This window comes from Petaurus breviceps, unplaced genomic scaffold, assembly GCF_028583685.1.
Source record: "Petaurus breviceps papuanus isolate PSGF00001 unplaced genomic scaffold, PetGlider_PUasm1.0 90779, whole genome shotgun sequence".
Lineage (NCBI taxonomy): Eukaryota > Metazoa > Chordata > Mammalia > Diprotodontia > Petauridae > Petaurus > Petaurus breviceps.
The window spans coordinates 8,600,223-8,619,685 of NW_027187344.1; the positions used below are offsets into that span (position 1 = coordinate 8,600,223).

Genomic DNA, 19,463 nt, shown 5'->3' on the forward strand with positions numbered 1-19,463 from the left:
ACCAATGAAATAGCAGGTCTAGTGTCTATCCCCTATGTACAAGATACATGCAAAGTGGATGGCAGAGAACTTTGGAGGGGAAGGCTTTAGTGGCTGGAGGGGGGGAATTGGTGGCCAGGAAAGGCTTCTAGGAGTAGGTGGTCTTTGAGCTAAATCCTCTGAAAGGTGGCAGGTAAAGAAGGAGAGCATTCCATGCATGGGGTCTAGCAGTGTGCAAAGGCACAGATATAGGAGAAGAAGCATTGTATATGGAACAGCAAGTAGGAGCATATGGCAGAATTCACATTCTATTTCCTGAAAATTATTCCTAAATAGTCTGGTGCCTAATCTAGCAGACATCAGAATGTGAACTTCTTTGGTATAAAGAAGTTGTCTTCTTCTCCATCTCCCATCTTGTTGAGCACATATAATAGGTGTTCAACACTTTCTGAGGATCAGTTATAGATATGTAAAAATAAAGCATATAGACACTAACAAGGATCCTCAGAGAATCTGAAGTAACAATCATTAGTTCCTTCTTATAAAGTTGTCCTAAAAAGCATTGTCCTAAGAGTTAGGAGACCTGGGTTCTTAGTCCCAGACTCTAAATATAATAAGTAACAACAAAAATAACTAAAATTTATTTAGTTACTTTAAGGTTTGCAAAGAATTTTATATACATTATCTCATTTGATCCTCACAACAATTTGATCTTCTGTGGAGTAGTTCTTTTTATTATCCCTACTTTACAGATAAGGAAACTTAAGGCTGAACAAGGTCTTGCTCAAGATCACAAAATTATTATTATTAAGTATCTGAGGTAAGATTAGAACTCGGATCTTCCTGATTCCAATTCCAGCAGTCTAACCACTACTCTAAACTGTTTTTCTACCCATCAGTTGTGTGACTCAAGGCATGTCACTTCCCCAATCTGGATGAGTTCCCTCATCTGCAAAATGAAGGAACTGTATTCAATGAACTCTGAAGAACTTTCTAGTTCTAAAATTCTATGCTATATGATTAGATTTGTTCACAAAAATATACTTACTGATTAACTAATTATCCTACCTTTGAATCCCCTGTACTTTGTGCAGACTTTTCACCTTCTAGAAGCAGAAGCATTTACAATACATTACAATACAATTACAATACAAGATTCAATTTGGATGTATCATATTATTTTATGAGACATCTCTTTGTCTAGTGTTAAGCAATTAAAAACATGGTAAGGCCATCACATGTTTTGTGACTTCTATCTCCTCAGGGCCTACACCAATAATTCTTAAGTCATAGTAATGGTAGATCTGGACTTAGGAAATTAGGGAAATTATTTCATAAAAGGGTTAGTAACAAGTTAAAGTCATGATTTTTATCAACAACTTATATGTACTTAGTGCACTTAGGTATATGGCACTATTGTTTGTGTTAAGACATTAAAAGTCTTTGTGAAGTAATTATATATTCAATATAGATGTACTGATAAAAATGAACAGAAATAATAAGCAAGAGAGACAAGGTGATTATATATTCAAATTAACCAAAACTTTACATAATCCACAGCCCACCCCTCAGTAAGAATAAAGTTTCTACATGCTTACAATTAAGACTTCAAGGAGAAAGAAGGATGTTATAATCTTGGAAGAAAGACAGGAAGAAAAGACATCACACATAGGGAATGATATATGAACATATGATGTGAACAAGAACCTGTCCTCATTTTAGAAATACTTTTAAACAAGATATTCAAGACACTGGAAGTTGAATATGGAAGATTACCTTGCTTTTCAAGAGTCTGATTATTTCCTGGGGGACTTTTAAGGCTTGGCTCTGGATTTTCACCAAGGATTTTCTCATTCTTGCTGAAGATGATTCTTGGTAAGTTGCTGCCAGCTTCTGGTGGAGACTTTATTTTGACACTAGTTTAAAAAATAATGCCAACAAAACCCCCCAAAGCTTGTAACTTCAATCATAAAATACAATATTTTCAGGTACATAATTTCTCCCCAAAAATGTATTATGTTGAAAGTTAACTGAAATTTGTCATTTCAACCCTACCTCTTGGCATGATATTTCTCCTTTTCCCTTCCCTATCCCTGTAATAATTAGAAGAAATCTAGAAGAAAATTGTCCCCTGCTCCTTCCTCATGTTTCTTTCATTCCCATTCTCCATTACTTGACCCCAACCAGGTCCTAATCCAACCAAGACCACCCCCTTCCACTGTACCCTCTGGAATTCCTATTCCATAGCAAACTCCCCTTTAACCGGGACCCCTTCATCTCTCACATTCTTTCCATCTATAAGCCACAGAAACTCAGCTCCCTTCTGATGACAATGCATCCCTGGTAGTTATGGGCATAGCTGAGATTGGTTAACATGAATCTGTTCTGTACCAAACTTCAACTAGGTACTCACTGTAGCAAGACAGTTCTTTTATTCTTCTATGATTGATTTCCCATTTCACTCTCCACAGAGGCTGTTCCAAACCTGCTCTTTTCTCCTGAAGTTCCCCAAACCTTCTACTCCCCACCCTGCCCATCTGAGAACCTTGCCTCTTAGGCTGCTGAAAGTTGGGCTATTTTAAATGAGCTCCACACTCTTCTCTTCCTATTAAGCCCCCCAACATCATTTCCCATTCTTCTTTTTACTAGGCCCTGACAAAGAGGTGAACCTTTTCCTTGCCAAGGCCCAGTCTTCTTATTTTAATTAAAAATATACATGTATATTTTATCCCATCCCCTTCCATCTCCTCTGGCAGACTTCATCCTCAATCATCTCTCCTTTCTTTTGAATCATCAACCCACTCCCTATCAACTGGTTCTTTCCTTGCTGCCTTCAAACACACCCAAGCCCACCCCTCCCAACCCCCATTTTTAAAAACCTTAACTACATCCTATAATCTCCTCAAGACATCATTCTCTTTTTCCTCCCTTTCTCAACCAAACTACTGGAAAAAGTTGCTTACGGTCAATGCTGAAACTTCCTCTCACTCATTCCTCAACTTCTTTCATTTTGTAGTTGCTAAATCTCAGTTCCACTCCTTGATTTATGTCCTGCATTTGACAGTGGTGATCACATTCTCTCCTCCTAGATTCTCTGTTCTCCTGGTTTTTGACACTAATTTCTCCTGGTTCATCTCTTACTTGTCTGATTACTCCTTCTTGGTTTCCTTTGCTGCCTCATCATCCACATCACACTCCCTAATTGGAGGTGGCTTCCAAAGTTCTGTCCTTGGTCTACTTCTTTACATCATTACACTCTTTTTTGGTAATCTGCTCCCCACAGATTACTCCATAACTTTATGGAGATGACTCATAGATCTTTATATCTAGCCCCAATCTGTATTACTAATTACCTATTAGATATTGCAAACAAGATGTCCTAGAGACATCTTAAACTTAACATATCTAAAACTAAACTCATTATCTTTCCCCCTCTTTTTCCAAACTTCTCTATTTCTGTTGAAGAAGGCACCACCATCCTTCAGTACCTCAGGTTCAAAAGTGATGTGTTATTCTTGATGCCTTACTCTCCTTCACTATTCAGTGAGTTACCAAATCTTGTCATTTCTACCTTTACAATGTCTCTAACATCTGTTCCCTTCTCTTTACCCACATGGATATCTCCTCAATTTAGGCCCTCATTTAGTGCCACCTAGATTACTGCAACAGCCTCCTAATTAGTTTCTTTACCTTGAAACTCTCATCACTCCAGTTCAACATATTGACTCTAAATTAATTTTCCTTCAGCACAGATTTAATCATTTGACTCCCCTACTCAATCAACTCCAGTGGCCCCCTATTACTGGGATCAAATAGAAACTCCTCTGTTCGTTTTCTAAGCCCTTCACAACCTGCCCCCACTGATCTTTCCAGACTCACAGGACATTACCCTCCCACTTGCAAGTTTCAATCCAGTCAGACTGGTCTTCTCTCTGTTCCTCATTTATGATGATCCCTCTCCTGTCTTCATGTCTTTGAACTTGCCATCCCCCCCTTCTTGGACCGTACTCTTTCTTTATCTCTGCCTAAAGAGTCTGTCTCTTCCTTTAAAATGCAGCTCAGACACCATCTTCTCCATGAAGCCTTTCCTGATCCCTCTGGGTGCTAGAGTTCTCCCTCCTATAGTTATCTTGTATTTAACTACTTTTTGCATGTATAAACACACGTACCCAAACACACATTTACAAAGATATTAGGTTATCTATGCTCTATATATTTTATTTGCTTTTACTGTTTTCTCCATTAGAATGTAAGCTTATTTGGAGTAGGGATTGTGCTTGTATCCCCCCCAGAACCTTTAGGTACTTAACAAATATTTGCTGATTTACTGATGATACATCAAATTTAACAAAAATATTAAGTGCTATATGCAGGGCATTTCACTAGACCAGTGGCCTCAAGGCTAAAGGTTCCCCACCCCTGCACTGGACACCAGGGATTAAAAACAAAAACAGCTAAGTTCTTGCCCTGCAGTAAATCACTTTCTAATTATAAAAGACCAGGAAAAAAGATCAAGGAGTGAAGTTCTTAATGATAACTAAAAACTACTGAAAGGGCTTGAGAAGCTACTAGAGAAATCAATTAACTTGAATATAAATTGTTATAAGCAGCAGGTACCTTCATTTTTTTTTGTAGGAAAAAAAATTTTTAAAATTTTAAAACCTTTTATTAAAATCAAAATTTTTCAATTTTGAAGCCTTGAGAGAAGGTGGAATACTGACAGCAAAACTCCTATGCAGTGACTTTTTGTCAAGTACCATTCTTAGTGGGTATACCTTTAACTTTTCCATACCTTTAATTGTGACTAGTTAGGGTTTCTATCTTAGATTTGATGCGGATGAAGAAATATACACTTCTTCACTTAATTCCTTAAAATCAGCACACATTTTGCTATTATGATGAGTCTCTCAGTTCTACATCAGAAGAGAACTGAAGGAATTTTGATGAAAATGACTTACAGATGACTTGAGAAGTCCAGAATCAAAAGTGTCACAGAAACAGACTGCATTTTGTTAAAGATACAGTAATCCATATCTTCATCCTGAGAAGGGAATATCCAAATAACATAATCTTAATACCGGAAAACAGTTTAAAAAAAGAAGAAAGTTTCCATGATCAAAATTAGCACAATCTCAGGTTAAAAGACTGAATATCGTCAAAATGGTTTTCAAGTATATCACCAAGGAAAAGCAATCAACTACTCTCGGTAACATGAATTAATATGATAGCTCTTGTCCATTGCCCTTACAATAATGTTGAAAACTACATAGGATCAGATGAACTTTGCATTTACCAGGTAAGAGGAGAATCCATCATTCTTTGTTCGGTCCAAGCTAAAACCAATCTAGAAGGAAGGAAACACAGATAGTAAGAGGTAAACAACCATATGATGTTCTGGTGTCCACACCCTTTCCTTTCTGTGACTTCACGTACAGGATTTTCTTAGTGTTCCTTTTATAAAAAAGAAGATTCTCATGCATGTAAAATGAGTTTTAGAACTACACAAGAATCAATAATCAAATATTAATTTTAAAGATAAACTCAGTATCTGATAAGGTAATATTTTCATCAACCTTAATTTCTTCCATTTTTTTTTAACAGTGTAATTTAATGGGGGAAGACAAGACAAACCTTTTAAAACCAGAGCAAAATACACTTACTGTTGCAGTGACATCTTCATTTCCCTTAACTGAAAGGCTACTGACGTTGACCACCATGGAACCATCTTTGAAGAATCCAAAGGTATTGAGATGAACCTTATGTCTCACATCATCCTGAAATGTATTTTACAATGACAGATTAAGTAACATGCAAAAGTTGTCTTACAATCTATTCAATTAGCTAATTTATCCACCAATTCCTCCATCCTCCAATGTTCTTATAACATGCAACAATATACATAATCACGATACTCCTTTCCTTTCTAGAAATAATTAAGTTGGTGATACTTAGAGGATGATTTCATTTCAAGAGAATCCTTAATCAATTTGTAACATAGAGAAATTTGGAAATTTTGTCATCAATTATTTCATTCCTGAAGGGGAAAAAAAATCACGTTTTAAAAAAACTGATAAATATAAAAATATTAAAAGTGTTATTGCAGATAAGGCCTTACCCAGTTTTGCTCACCTTTAACAATAAATTACCACCAAGTACAGTGCTAGGAGCAAGAGCTGCTGCTAAGCAAAACTTTGAGGACAGCCTTCCTGATCTTGCTAAATCAAACTACACATGGTATTACTGTGAGTTAAGAGCAGATCCACTTAGAACTCTAAAATGCTATCTTAAAAACCCCAGTGTAATGATTTTATTATCAAATGAGTTAATTATATTTTAAGACAAATATAAGTATGTTATTAGGAAAGAGTTAAGGAGACAAAAAGTTTTTTCCACGGTGATGCTTAAAACCAACCAAAATCACTATCATTTAAAAAAATGTTTGATGGTGTAGCGTCCCTTTGTAAAGCACTTCCAATATGCAGTTTCTGTTTTAAACATGAATCAGTTTTTGTCCTTGATAAACAATCAAATCAAAAAGTATTTATTAAGCACCTATCTCCCTGGCATTATGGTAGGTGCTATTGATACTATAGTCCAGGTGAGAGGTGATGAGCACCTGAACCAGAGTGGTGGATGTGTGAGTGTCAGGAAGGTGGCAAATGCAGGAAATATGATGGAGGTAAAACTGACAAGACTTGGCAACAAACTAGATTTGGGAGGTGAGGGGGAGAATGAGGAATAAAGGACTTCTTTGAGGTTTCAAACCTGGATGACTCCAAGAATGGTGGTACCCTTGACAGAAATAGGTAAATTCAAGGGAGTAGATTTCAGGGAAGAGTTCTGTTTTGGACTTACTGAGTTTGAGATGCCTATGCGACTACATTGTTAGCATCTAAATGTGATTCCTCTACTATCCTTGATATTAAAAGGTTTCTTATATTTAAAAAAAACTTTGCAGATATTTTCCATTTTTCTTTCTCTTGTTCTATTTTCAACCTTAAAAGCCCATGAAATGACTGTTTACTTGGATATCTCACTAAGCTTTCTTTAAACTGGTTTTGCCCTCCACTGTTTCCCATTTGAATATAACAGTAAAGACAGATACTTGGTGATTCTTTTTTTTTCCTGAGCAGTCTGTTGTAATCCTTGCAAATCTAAAGGAATCCTTATTGTTAGCCCGAAACTATAAATGAAAAGTTATAAAACAGGGGTGGCTAGGTGGCGGAGTGAATAGAGCACTGGCCCTGGAGTCAGGAGGACCTGGGTTCAGATCCAGCCTCAGACACTTTACACAAAAAAATAGCCATGTGACCTTGGGCAAGTCACTTAACCCCAATTGCCCCTCCAAAATGCAAAAAAAAAAAAAAAGCTATAAAACATAATCACAATGGCAGCCTTACATGCTTTATATAATTAAGATTTGAGATTTCTATCACTTGTCTTTAGCCTATGTATAGACCTTTCACTGCTAGTTCAATGAACTTTCAAACAGCTAAACGTGTGTCAGCTTTGCACTCCAAGTTCCCTACCCGAGTCAACAAGTATTGAGCTATGCTTCAGAACGCATCTGGAAAATTAGGTGGAAAGAAAAAGAGTTCCTTACTATCCAAATCCAAGTACTCCGTACTTATACCTTACTTGGGTCCTTCTCTTTCCCAGGAGGGACACTGCCATGGCTAAGGGGCAGAGCCAAGTACTTGTCTTGCAAGTGCATAGTTCTATCTCATTCTCCTAATGACAGGGTGACGGAGAAAGAAGAATCATCAGCAGGGAATGTATATTTAAGTTTGAGGAACCTGGAATGAAATTTAGGAGCAAGTAAACAAGTTTCACTGCCATTTTTGTTTAAGACTGATATAAGTACCTACATGATATGCAAGACACTGTGCTAGGTGCTGGAATTCCAGAAAGACCATTTAGCTTCTACTTCTATTTTTAAAGATCATAGTAGGGAATTTCACAAGACTCAACTAAAGAGCATCACATTTGGTGGAAATGATATTGAATATATATTTAGAAAACCCAAGATGAAATCCTGGCTCAGTTATTTACGGTGTGACTTTGGGCCAGTCATTTCCCCTCTTTAAGCCTCATGACCTTAGTTAGAAGGAGCTAGATCAGAGGCCTTCTCAAACCCATTCCAGCTCCACCATCTCATTAATATAAGACCATCAGTGGTTTTAACTATTTCTCAATACTTATATATTTCACAATTAACTAAACTGTCCAGTCCAATAAATGAAACTTCTCTGTCATATGGAATAAACTAAGCAGAATAACATATTTTTCTCAATAATATTTTCCTGAACAACAGGGTTTAAATTTTTGTTTTTTCTTAGTAATTCTTAAGGCAAATCTGTGTACTTAAAAATCAATGGAAAATATCTACACCTGGTTTTTCTGGCACTACTATAATCCCATATGTATTAAGACAAACTAAAAAAAACAAGCACCACTTTGAAAACATCCAACTGGTCTAAAATTAAGTTATTCCTGATTTATCTGAGTTGTTGATTTGGGGGAAAGTGGATACCGATGGTAGTACTGAAGCTTACATTTTACCTTATATCATAACCTAAGGCACTATGCTTAAGGATAATCTTATTTTCAATAAATTGCTATATTACACCGAAATTCTGTAGATCATTTAAATGTCACAAAGCTCAACAAGGAAGTAGATTCACAAAACAAAATAAAAAGTTTAGAGAAAGATAACCTCCATTTTCAGAGTTTAATTACTGATGCAATTTATAGCTACAAATACTCGATTTTTGGTGTCTGAAAAGCTGACTTACTTTATCTTTAATTTTAAATAACACCTTATCAGTGATTTTTAAAATATCCATGTATTGATTTATAAATGATTTTATAAATCAGTTCCTTTAAAACTTGCAGCTTATGAAAGCAATCAGAATCAAAGATAACAGAATTACAAAAAAAGTATCTGTAATGTGCAAAGCTACTTACTCCTCCAAACTGACTACAAAGAGATAAATGAAACAGGGAAAAACAATTAATAGTTATTCTGTTAAAACTTCTAATGATCAGGCCCTCAACCAGAACCTTTTAACTCTCAGTTTAGAAACTTTAGACCCCAAACTGGCAGCTAAATGGCAAAGTTGATAGAGTGCTGGTCCATGAGTGAGAAAGACATCTTTCGGTGCTCAAATCTGTCCTCAAACACTTAGCACCTATATGACCCTGGGAAAGTCACTTCGCCCTGTCAGCCTCAGTTTCCTCATCTGTAAAATGAGCCAGCAAAGGAATCTTTGCCAAGAAAACCCCAAATGGGCTCATGAAGAGTCAGATACAAATGAAAAATGACTGAACAAAAAGGATGCTTCCTACCTCTTGGCAAAGAGATGGATTAGAGGTGCAAAAAGACATTTTCAGATGTGGTTCACGTACAGATATGTTTTCCTTGACTATGCTTATTTGGTGAAATGGAGGGCTTTATTTTTTAGGGGAGAGTTGGGTAGGAGGAAGAGAGGAAATGATGGGAATACAAAAAAAGAAAACAAAGAAACAATAGCTAATAAAACACTTAAAAATACGTAGAAGAGAAAAGAAGGGAGTTTAGAGGGGGCAATTCAGGGGAATGTTGGTACTAATATGTTATATTAAATAAACACTTAAAAAAAACAAGTTAATAGAGATTCATTCACAGTTTCATTTATAATCTTTTTCTATTCCTTTATATGAAAATGTTCATATTTCTTGATTCACAATTTTAGTCCATAATTTTAAAAGGCAAGGCAGTGTATGATACAGTGTGGAAGTTTTCAAGCAAAAACAGTTCAAATAAAATAGTCTGGTCACTTTACAAGATTACATTTAGTATTCTAGAAAATTCAGATATGTAGACCTTCTCAGTACATGATAATGTACTGAAACATGAAAATGTACAATAGAGAATCTTTAATATAGGATAGTCATAAAAATGGTCAGACATTATTCATTGGTCAATCCATACATGGTCATTGGAGTAACTGAGGAACAGAAAGGATTACTGTGAGCTGCAGAAAAAGTACTGTTAGCTAAGGCTCTCAAAGAAGCCCTTTTCCAGCTTGCAAGGAATCCTGGTAAATGTCAAGAAAGTGGGTGGGACTGTAAAAAATGGTTTGGAGATCAACCAAGTTAGGTCTCGGGTTTTACCAGTAGATCCTGATCTTCTGGTTAGGGCTCAAAGAGCTATTAAACTGAAATGAATTAGGAGTTACTGTCCTAAGAGCAAAGAAACTGGAGGAGGATTGGGATCTGGATGGGGGAGGTCTTTGAGATGGAGTTTTGCAAATCTTTAAATATTTGATGACTTATCCAGTGGAAAAGGGATTAGATTCACTTTGCTTTATCTGAGAGTCCAAACAGAAGCCCGGTGAAGTGGCTGGAAGCAAAAAAGAAGCATATTTTGGCACTACAAAAGGAAGAACTGAGAGCCAGCACTAGTCAGTAGTAAATGCAGGACTCAGAGTCAGGAAGAATAGTGTTCAAGTCTTGCCTTTCATCTCCACACTGGCTATGACAGCCTGGACAATTCACTTAAACTCACACAGAGATCTAACAGTTATAAAGAAGAACTGTTGCAGATTAGCCTAGGCAAGAGATGTCTATGTCAATGATGGGCCTGGACAAATAGGAGAAATTTTTCCAAACAACTAAAGCTGTCCAACAGTGAAATGGGTTGGGGGGGGGGGGAATTCCCAATCTCTGGAAGTCCTTCCTTTAAGCAGAAGTTGGTTGTCAGGGATATTATAGAGACTAGAGAATAGGCTAACTGAATAATTTAAAGCATTTGCATAGCTGAGTTTAAAAAATAAACACCCACAAATTTCTAAAGATGTTCTCTAAATAGGATAATTGTAATGTAAGTATATGATAGAGTTTTCTTGATTGCATAACTCAGAAATGTTATCATTAAAAATTAGTCATTTTGAAATTATCTGAATTAAAGTGTTCTTGCACATAACTATGGGGTTCATAACTGCACTTATTCTATTCATCAACAGAAGAAGTGGTGAAAGAAAAGAAAGGATATTCTACAGTACAAAACTATTTCTTGACAGCAAATTTTCTTTGTTTTGTTATTTTAAAAATGAAAACCATTTGGAAATAACAAATATCAAAATTTAAAATTAGAGACAGAACAAAAGCAAGAGAGAGATTAAAGCAGCAAAGGGAGTTAATAAAAGCAGCTTCTTAAATGATTCTCAGGATTCCCAAGGGACCTGCTTTGTTCTTTTCTTTTTTTTTCTTTTAAAGAGCTTTGCCAAGTAATTATTTGATGATTTACTCCATCCTAGGCTTCTCTAAGGAAAGTTTGTTTGTGATCCAAACAGGATAAAAGTTCATCAGAACTCCAGAACACCATGTCTAATACACAGATTCTAAGCATTAGAAAGAAACTCACGGGGTCATACAATATGACAATAGGCACTCGATATTTTATTTATTGATGGGTAAAATAAAAAAGCACAAAGCTGAAAAAGGCTTGTGGACAAATAAATTATTTACAGCTGACTAAAAATTAATCACACTTTCTAGTTCAGATATGGCCTGAAGAGAACATGGTAATTGGCTCAATTTAACATAAAGCATATCCCAAAAGTCTTAGTGTAGTTTTTTTTTTTAAGCTACTAAAGCTGGATGTTCTGTATAAAAGTTAGTATTTTCATTATCAAAATAAAGGTACAGGTAAATTAAGGCTAATTTCACATATTTATAGCAATCTATATGTTGGCATCTATATTACCTAAATCTAGAAAACTTTTTAAAAAGCATCCATAAAACATTTTAAAAAATACATAGAAGGGGGGGGGGGCGGCGGCCAGGTAGCACAGCGAGTAAGAGCACCAGCTCCAGTGTCAGGATGACCTGGATCAAAGTCGGGCTCAGATACTCAGCACCACACCCAGAAATAACTGGCCGCATAACCCTGAGCAAGTTACTTAACCCCGATTGCTTTAAAAAAAAAAAATACATAGAAGGGAGCAGAAGGAAATTCAGAAGGGGATACATATAAGTACAGCAATATTATATTGAATTTGATAAATATTTTTTAAAAACCAAGATATTCAGGGTTCATATATAATTCTCTTTCTGTTTTTCATATAAGGAAATGTTTATGTTTGTCAAGTTCATAATGATAAAAAATAAAATTTAAAATAAAAAAATCTCACACAGGTTTAAAAAAAGCTTCATGAATTCAAAATGGAGGAGGCATGACTAGATAGAAGGTCATCTGAAAAAGACCTTGGAGTGTTGGTAGACTAGTGGGTAAATAAAAGTCTATAGAGCACCAGAGCAATCAACCAAAAGCTACCATAATCTTAGGCTCCATTAAAAGAGGCAATGAATAGCACTAGAAAGATAACAATCCCACTACATACTCCAGTCCCTAGAGTTTTGTGTTGAGTTCTGAGTCATATTTAAGAAAGAAACTCATAAAAAAAAATTTTTTTTTTGCTTTTTTAGAGGGCAATTGGGGTTAAGTGGCTTACCCAAAGTCACACAGCTAGTAAATGCGTCAAGTTTCTGAGGCCAAATTTGAACTCAGGTCCTCCTGACTCCAGGGCCAGTGCTCTATTCACTGTGCTACCTAGCGGGCCCCCAAAAATTTTTTTTAAAAAGAAAGAAACTGATAGTTTGATGAATTCAAGAGTATGGTAACCAGTATGGTGAAAGGTCTTAAGATGATTTCCAATGAAGATTGGATGAAAAAACAGAATGGTTAGCCTAAAAAAAGAGAAGATTTTGGGAGGAATGAGGAGGGTCTTTGATTGGTTCAAATGTTTAAAGGGTTTTCAAGTTCGAAGAGTGATTAAATTTGTTCTATCAGTACCCTGAAGTAAAAAAAACTAAGAGCAATTGATATAAGTTGTAAAGACTTAAATTTCAGGTTTGATATGAGGAAAAGTGGATTAGAATTAACAGAAGATGTCTAGGAGAGACTGAAAAAGGATTGACATATTATGTATAAAAATTAAATGTAAATAGTTACTGAGCAAGTTCAGTTATTTATAATTTTAAGTATCTAATAAAAATTCAAGAAGTTACTTAACATTAAAAACATCATAAAGTTCCTAAAATATACTTATTCTTAAAATTCATCTTAACCTGTAACAATTCAATGCAATAATTTATAATTTTTCTCTATCACCTTTCCCTCAAAGAACACCAGGTATCAAAGCCCTAAAATCTGGCTGCAGTATCCAAATGAGGCTTCTACTTAAAAGCTAGAAACTACAGAACATTCAAATATTCACTATTTTGAGACTTTAAAATTGCCAACTATATCTACAAAACTAGTATCATGAACTTTATTGAAAATAACCCCCATCATCATCTTTTTATATGAGCATTCTTCAAACTCATGAATATAAACATGTCCCCACTGATTGTGTGTGTGGGGGGAAGGGAAACAGGGAGAAGGGGAGAGAGAAGAGAAGGAGGGGGGAAGGAAGGAGAGAGAGGAAGAAGGAGGGAAGGGGAAGACAGAGAAGGAGACAGACAGACTTTACTAAAGATTCAGTTTCCTCATCTCTAAAATGAGAGGCATGGATTATTTCTTTCCAGCTTTCAATTCCATCACCCTTTAATGCACTGGACAATCTAGAGCATGCCTGCATAACCTGCAGCCCAGGCCACTAGCAGCACACCAAAGGATTTCCTCTATATACAAAGGATGTTTTCCTTTACATTTTTCACAGGCCATCTGAAATTCTTTGGTGTACCCTAAGTGGCCCCTGGGCAGCAAGTTGTACAGACCTGGTCTAGATACAATTCAAAATCTTTTTTTTGTTTTGTTTTTTTGCTTTTTGGAGGGGGCAATTGGGGTTAAGTGACTTGACCAAGGTCACACAGCTAGTTTTGTGTTAAGTGTCTGAAGCTGGATTTGAACTTAGGTCCTCCTGACTCCAGGACTGGTGCTCTATGCACTGTGCCACCTAGTCGCCCCAACACAACCTGAAATCTTTATTATCTAGCACCAGCTAGGGCCCATATGTGGCCTCAGATACTCAGTAGCTATGTGACTCTGGGCAAGTGTCTGACTCAGTTTCCTCAAGTGTAAAAGGGAGATAATAAAAGCATCTACCTCATGGAGTTGTGAGGATCAAATAACATAAAAGTTCCTTTTACTACCTTCTTACATGTTTTTAAATAAACTCTTGTTTTAATAACAATGTAGGCAACTGGTCTTAGAACCTGAAAGAACCTTGGAGACCATTGAATTTGATCCCCTTATTTTACAGATGAAGAAACCAAGGCCCAGGGATTTGAAGTGGTGTGGCCAAAGTCACAAAGGTAATAAAAAAAAGAGCTGGGATCCAAATGCAGATCTCAGACTCTGAAACTTAGCTTTCTAATATACTATGAGCTCTTCTTAAAGAGATTTTTAACAATGGGAAACAATTCACTTGTTTAATGACATGTATCTTTTCCCTTCCATAAGTAAAAGGATTTTGCTAAGTGTTGTCTAACAGAGAACATGGTTTAAAAGGAGATTTGAAGTCTTCCAGCAGTCAGGTTCCTTTGATGGGTAAGGAACACCTGGCTTGAAGTCAGAAGAAAAGGGTTGGAGTTCAATATCTTACCAGTTATATGACTGAGAAAGTTATATCCCTCTAAGTCATTTCCGCATCTATAAATTGGCAACATTTGCACAACAGGTCTTAACTAAAGTTGTAAGGGAAGTGCTTTGTAAACCTTAAAACATTAGACATGTGAGCTATTCTTATTTAAATTCCCTTTCCAGGTTTTGGGGTAAGGGGGCAGGGAAAGGGCAGAGTATGGAATTTCAAATCAAAGGGCCTAGATTCAAATTTCAGCTCTGCTACTTTTTTATTTGTGTGAGACTTAAGAAAGTCACATAAACTTTCTAAGGCTCTGAGTCCCAGCTTATCAAATGAGGCAGTGGACTAGATGATTTCTAAGAATCCATTTAAAAATTCTGGGATCCTATGAGTCCTCAGCACAAAGAGTAAGGAAGAAAATATACTGGAAACTACAGCAAAGTGTTATATTGGAAAATACTCTGGACTACAAGTCAATCATTCAATAAACATTTGCTATTGTTTTTAATCGATCAGTCATGTCTGACTCTTCATGACTCTTCAAACTCTTGAGGTTTACTGGAGTGGTTTGTTATTTCCGCCTCCAAAACATTTATTAAGTGCTTACTAAGTGCTGGGCATTGTGCTAGGAACTAGGGATACAAAGATAACCCCCCCCCCAACAATTCCTACTCTAAATGAGCTTTTATCTAATAAGGGGGAGAGAGACAATATATGTGTAATTAAGTATATGTATAATAAATCTATACAAAATAAATACATGGTAGTTAGGAAGGGAAGGCAATAAGTTGTGAGTAGCAGGAAAAGCTTTGTACAGAACAAGGATTTCCAACATTTTTCAGTTTCTGTATTCCTTGGCTCTATAAAAAACCTTTCTGTTACCCTTTTCTCAATAGGCAAAGTAAATAAATTCTAGAATTTACTATGCACTTAAGGAATAAAGAGATTAAATAATTTTAATAGGATAATATGATTTTTCACTAAATAATCCCTTTAACTCCTTGAGAGCTTCCCATACCCCTTTGGAATACATGTACTCCAGGCTGGAAGCCTATGGTATAGAAGGTGGTTCTTGGACTATCCACAAGAAAGTAAGGAACTCAGTGAGATGGAGGTAAAGAGAAAGTAAAGAGAATTCTAAGCATGGGGGACAGCCAGTACAAAGACTTTGTGTAGGGAAGAGAAAAGGCTAGTTTGGCTTTTTACCACAGAATACAGGAAGGGGAGTAAAATTATAACAAAACTAGAAGATAAGTTGGGGTAGGTTGTAAAAGACTTTAAGAACCAAATAGAAGATTTTATATTTAATCCTGGAAGCACTAGGGAGGCACTGGAGTTTAGTGAGTAGTACAATCAAATCTGTACTGAATCACTTTGGCAGCTGTGTGATAGAGTTGTATGGATCAGTGGGGAGAGACATAAGGCACGGAAACCACTGTATGAGGTCACTGTAATAGAGTTCAGTTGAGGAATAAAGGCCTGAATTAAAGTATGAGAGGAGAAGAAGGATGAATTTGAGATTTTTGTAAAGAAAGCAGCAGTAAGATTTGGCAACTGATTGGATATGTTCAGGGAAAGAAAGTGAGAGGGTGGAATTGACACTAAGATTATACTAGTAACTAAAAGAATGTCATCTTCAAAAAAGTCATTTCGGTTGTGTCCTACTCTTTGTGACCCCATTTAGGGTTTTCTTGGCAAAGATACTGGAGTGGTGTAATGGGAATGGGAATCTGAAGAACTTCCCTGCCCCTTAATTAGGCCTATGGGGGAATTTGAAGACATTCCCTGCTTTGAAAGTAAACTCTTCCTCCTAATAGACTGAATGTAATCACATGGAACCTGTGATGGAGGGAATTTGCTGAAGGATGCAGCAGAGCCCACAGGAAGCTTCTCTGCTGTGAAGATAAACTATGTCCCCTAATAGGCTGAATGTAGTCACATGGAGCCTGTGGTGGGAGGAGTTTGCTGAAGGGAAGCAGAGCCAGAGAGACAGTGGGAGAGAGAGATGCTCAGGATGGTGTGGCTCTCAGTGTTATTATGGCTTCTTAATACCTTTGGTACTATGATGGGATTGGCTTACTGGTTTTGGGATTGGGTTTTCTGGTGTCTAAATAAATGTTTCAGTTCTGTCCTCCATATGGAGAGTTTGGTATATTTTGTGATCGACCACCATGCAATATTTATAGTTACTGTCTTTATTGTGATCGTAGGCACCATAAATATTGCATTGGGGCAACTGATTGGATATGTGGGGTTAAAGAGATTGAGGAGGTAGAAATGACACTGATTGTACTAGTAACTAAAAGAATGATGTCTTCAAAATAGATGCAGTTCAGTCATTTCAGTTGTGTCTGGCTCTTTGTGACCCAAAGATACTGGAGTGGTTTGCCATTTCCTTCTCCAGTTCATTTTACAGATGAGGAACTGAGGCAAAGAGGGTTAAGTGACTTGTCCAGGGTCACATAGCAAGTGAGGGTCTAAGGCCAGATTTGAACTCAGGAAGATGAATATTCTTGACTCCAAGCCTGCTGCTCTAACCATTGTACCACCTGGCTGTCCTTGATAGAAAGAGAGACGTGAAACGGCAAGAAGAGGGAAGAATAATGAGTTTGGACATGCTGAGTTTGAGATATCTCCAGGACAAGCAGTTGAAAATAAAAGAAAGTTAGTAATTCTGATTGAACCATAAGGGTCATCTGCATTGAGACAACAATTAAAACCATAGGAGCTTATAAGAAAGAGCACGGCGCAGCAACATGGTGCAGTGGATGGAGTACTGGGCCTAGAAAAACATCAAGCAAAGATGTCTCCAGACCTCAGCTTCCCCCTCTATAAAATGACGGGGTTAGACTTGTTATGAAGTCATGTCAGAATCTTGTAATTCCATGGATCATACTGTCCAAGGTGTTTTCTTGACAAAGATACTGAAATGGTTTGCCATTTCCTTCTCCAGAAGATTAAGGCAAACTGGGTTAAGTGATTTACCCAGTGTCACACAGCTAGTTAAGTGTCTGAGGTGCCAAATATAAATTCAGGTCATCCTGACTCCAGACCCAGCAGTCTATCCACTGAGCCACCTAGCTACCCCCACTAGATGACCTTTAAAGTTCCTCTAGGGGCAGCTCGGTGGCGCACTGAGCAGGCCCCAGAGTCAGGAGAACCCAAGTTCGGTTCCAGCCTCAGACACTTAACACCCACACAAATATAAACTAGCCATGTAACCTTGGGCAAGTTACTTAACCCCAGTTGCCCTCCAAAAGGCAAAAATAAATAAAGTTCCTTTAACTCTGAATCTTATCACCATCTATTTCAGAGAGGAGAAAAGTAAAGCTAAGGGAGACAGACTTGAATGAAGTGAAATGATTTGTAGCAAGTCCCAGGGCTAGTAAAAGGACAGAATTAGAACCTAGGTCTTCTGAAGACTGTCCTGTTTTGTGCTTTTCCCCCATACCACACTGTTAGGCCAATTCATATCCCTGAGCTATAGTTTCCTCCTCTATAAAACAGAAATGATATATAGATTACCTACTTCACAGGAGTATTGGGAAGGAAGCACAGTCCTATTATTATTGGGGAGAAGATGCTGAAAAACCTATCAGTATCACTGAAAAATAAGGGCAAGGAGGGAGAAAGTCAAAAGGTTAGGAGAGAAAACTGGGAATAGGGGAGGGGAGGAGGCACAGTAATTTTATTCCTCAGTGAAGAAGAGAACTTCAAAAAAATTTAAGAGAAATGTCAATTCAGAGGACCTCAGTAAGAGTCCCAACTCTGCTATTTACTATTAGTGTGATATGTATAACCTATATCAAATTGCCTACCATTTTTGGAAGAGGGGAGGGGAAGGGAAAAAAATCTGGAACTTAAAACCTTGTAAAAATGAATGCTAGGGGCAGCCAGGTGGCTCAGTGAGTAAGAGCACCGGCCCCAAAGTGGGGATCACCTGGGATCAAATCTGGGCTCTGATACTTAGCACCACACCCAGAAATAACTGGCCATGGAACCTTGAGCAAGTTACTTAACCCCGATTGCTTTAAAAAAAAAAAATGAATGCTAAAAATTGTCCTTGCATGTAACTGGGGGAAAAAATAAAATTAAGTCATGTCAGGGTCTTGTAATTCCATGGATCATACTGTCCATACATACTATACATACCATTTTTAAAATGTGGAAAAGAAAGAAGAAATTTACTACCTGTGTGACCTTGGGCAAGACCCTTAACCCTCTCTTAGTTCCCTCATCAGTAAAATGAGAGGGATGGATTTCTAAAGTCCTTTCTAATGTTAACATTTTTATGATCTTTGTTCCAGGGCAATGGAATAGTTCCTAGCCTTCCCCGGTCCCCAGAATGGTGAGATTTCAAATCAGTGAGAGACACACCCCCAAAGCCCAGTGATGGCCACTCTCTTAACTTGAAAAAGGTAGGAAAGAAACATAGGGGGGGGGGGGGAGAGAAAGAATAGCTGGAAAGGAGGAGAGAAGGAGAGGGAGAGGAAGAAGAAGATGGGAGGAGAGACACAGAGGAAAAAAGAAGGGTGGGGGAGGAAAAGAAGAGGAAGAAAGGGAAAGGAAGCAAGAGGAAAGACACAAGAAGGGAGGGAGAAAAAGAGAAGAGAGGAAGAGAGAGGGGGCAAGGAAAGATACAGGAGGGGAGAGAGAAGAAAGGAGAGGAAAAGAGGAGATAAAGAAAGGAGAGGAGAGAGAGAAAAAGGGAAGAGGTGAGAGAAGGGAGAAGTATAGGAGGAGAGGCAGAGAGAAGAGAAATACAGGAGGGGAGGAAAAGAAGAAAAGAAAAAGAGAGATAAAGGAATAGAGAAGGAGAAATAGGAGAGATCCAGGAAGGGAGGGAGAGAGAGGAGAGATATGGGAAGGAAGGGGAGGGGAGGGGAGGGAAAGGAGAGGAGAGGAGAGAGAAAA

The 19,463-nt window shown here is 37.3% G+C and overlaps 2 protein-coding genes across 5 annotated transcripts in view; one reads left to right on the top strand and one right to left on the bottom strand.

Moving 5' to 3' along the window:
* GPR107 (G protein-coupled receptor 107) overlaps positions 1–19,463 on the bottom strand; it is a 94,418-nt gene that overhangs the window by 74,511 nt on the left and 444 nt on the right. For 3 of the 4 annotated variants that reach the window (XM_069069384.1, XM_069069386.1, XM_069069388.1), the window contains exons 2-6: positions 5,640–5,753; positions 5,273–5,323; positions 4,938–5,020; positions 1,756–1,895; positions 1,048–1,085 (exon numbers count right to left, since the gene is read on the bottom strand). In XM_069069384.1, coding sequence (XP_068925485.1) covers positions 1,048–1,085; positions 1,756–1,895; positions 4,938–5,020; positions 5,273–5,323; positions 5,640–5,753 — 426 coding nt within the window. Of the gene's footprint in view, positions 1–1,047; positions 1,086–1,755; positions 1,896–4,937; positions 5,021–5,272; positions 5,324–5,639; positions 5,754–7,612; positions 7,776–19,463 lie in introns of all 4 variants that reach the window. The other variant, XM_069069387.1, reaches the window with a different exon arrangement.
* The window catches only part of TOR1A (torsin family 1 member A), a 381,690-nt gene that overhangs the window by 52,234 nt on the left and 309,993 nt on the right, over positions 1–19,463 (top strand). The gene's annotated exons all lie outside the window — the stretch shown is intronic.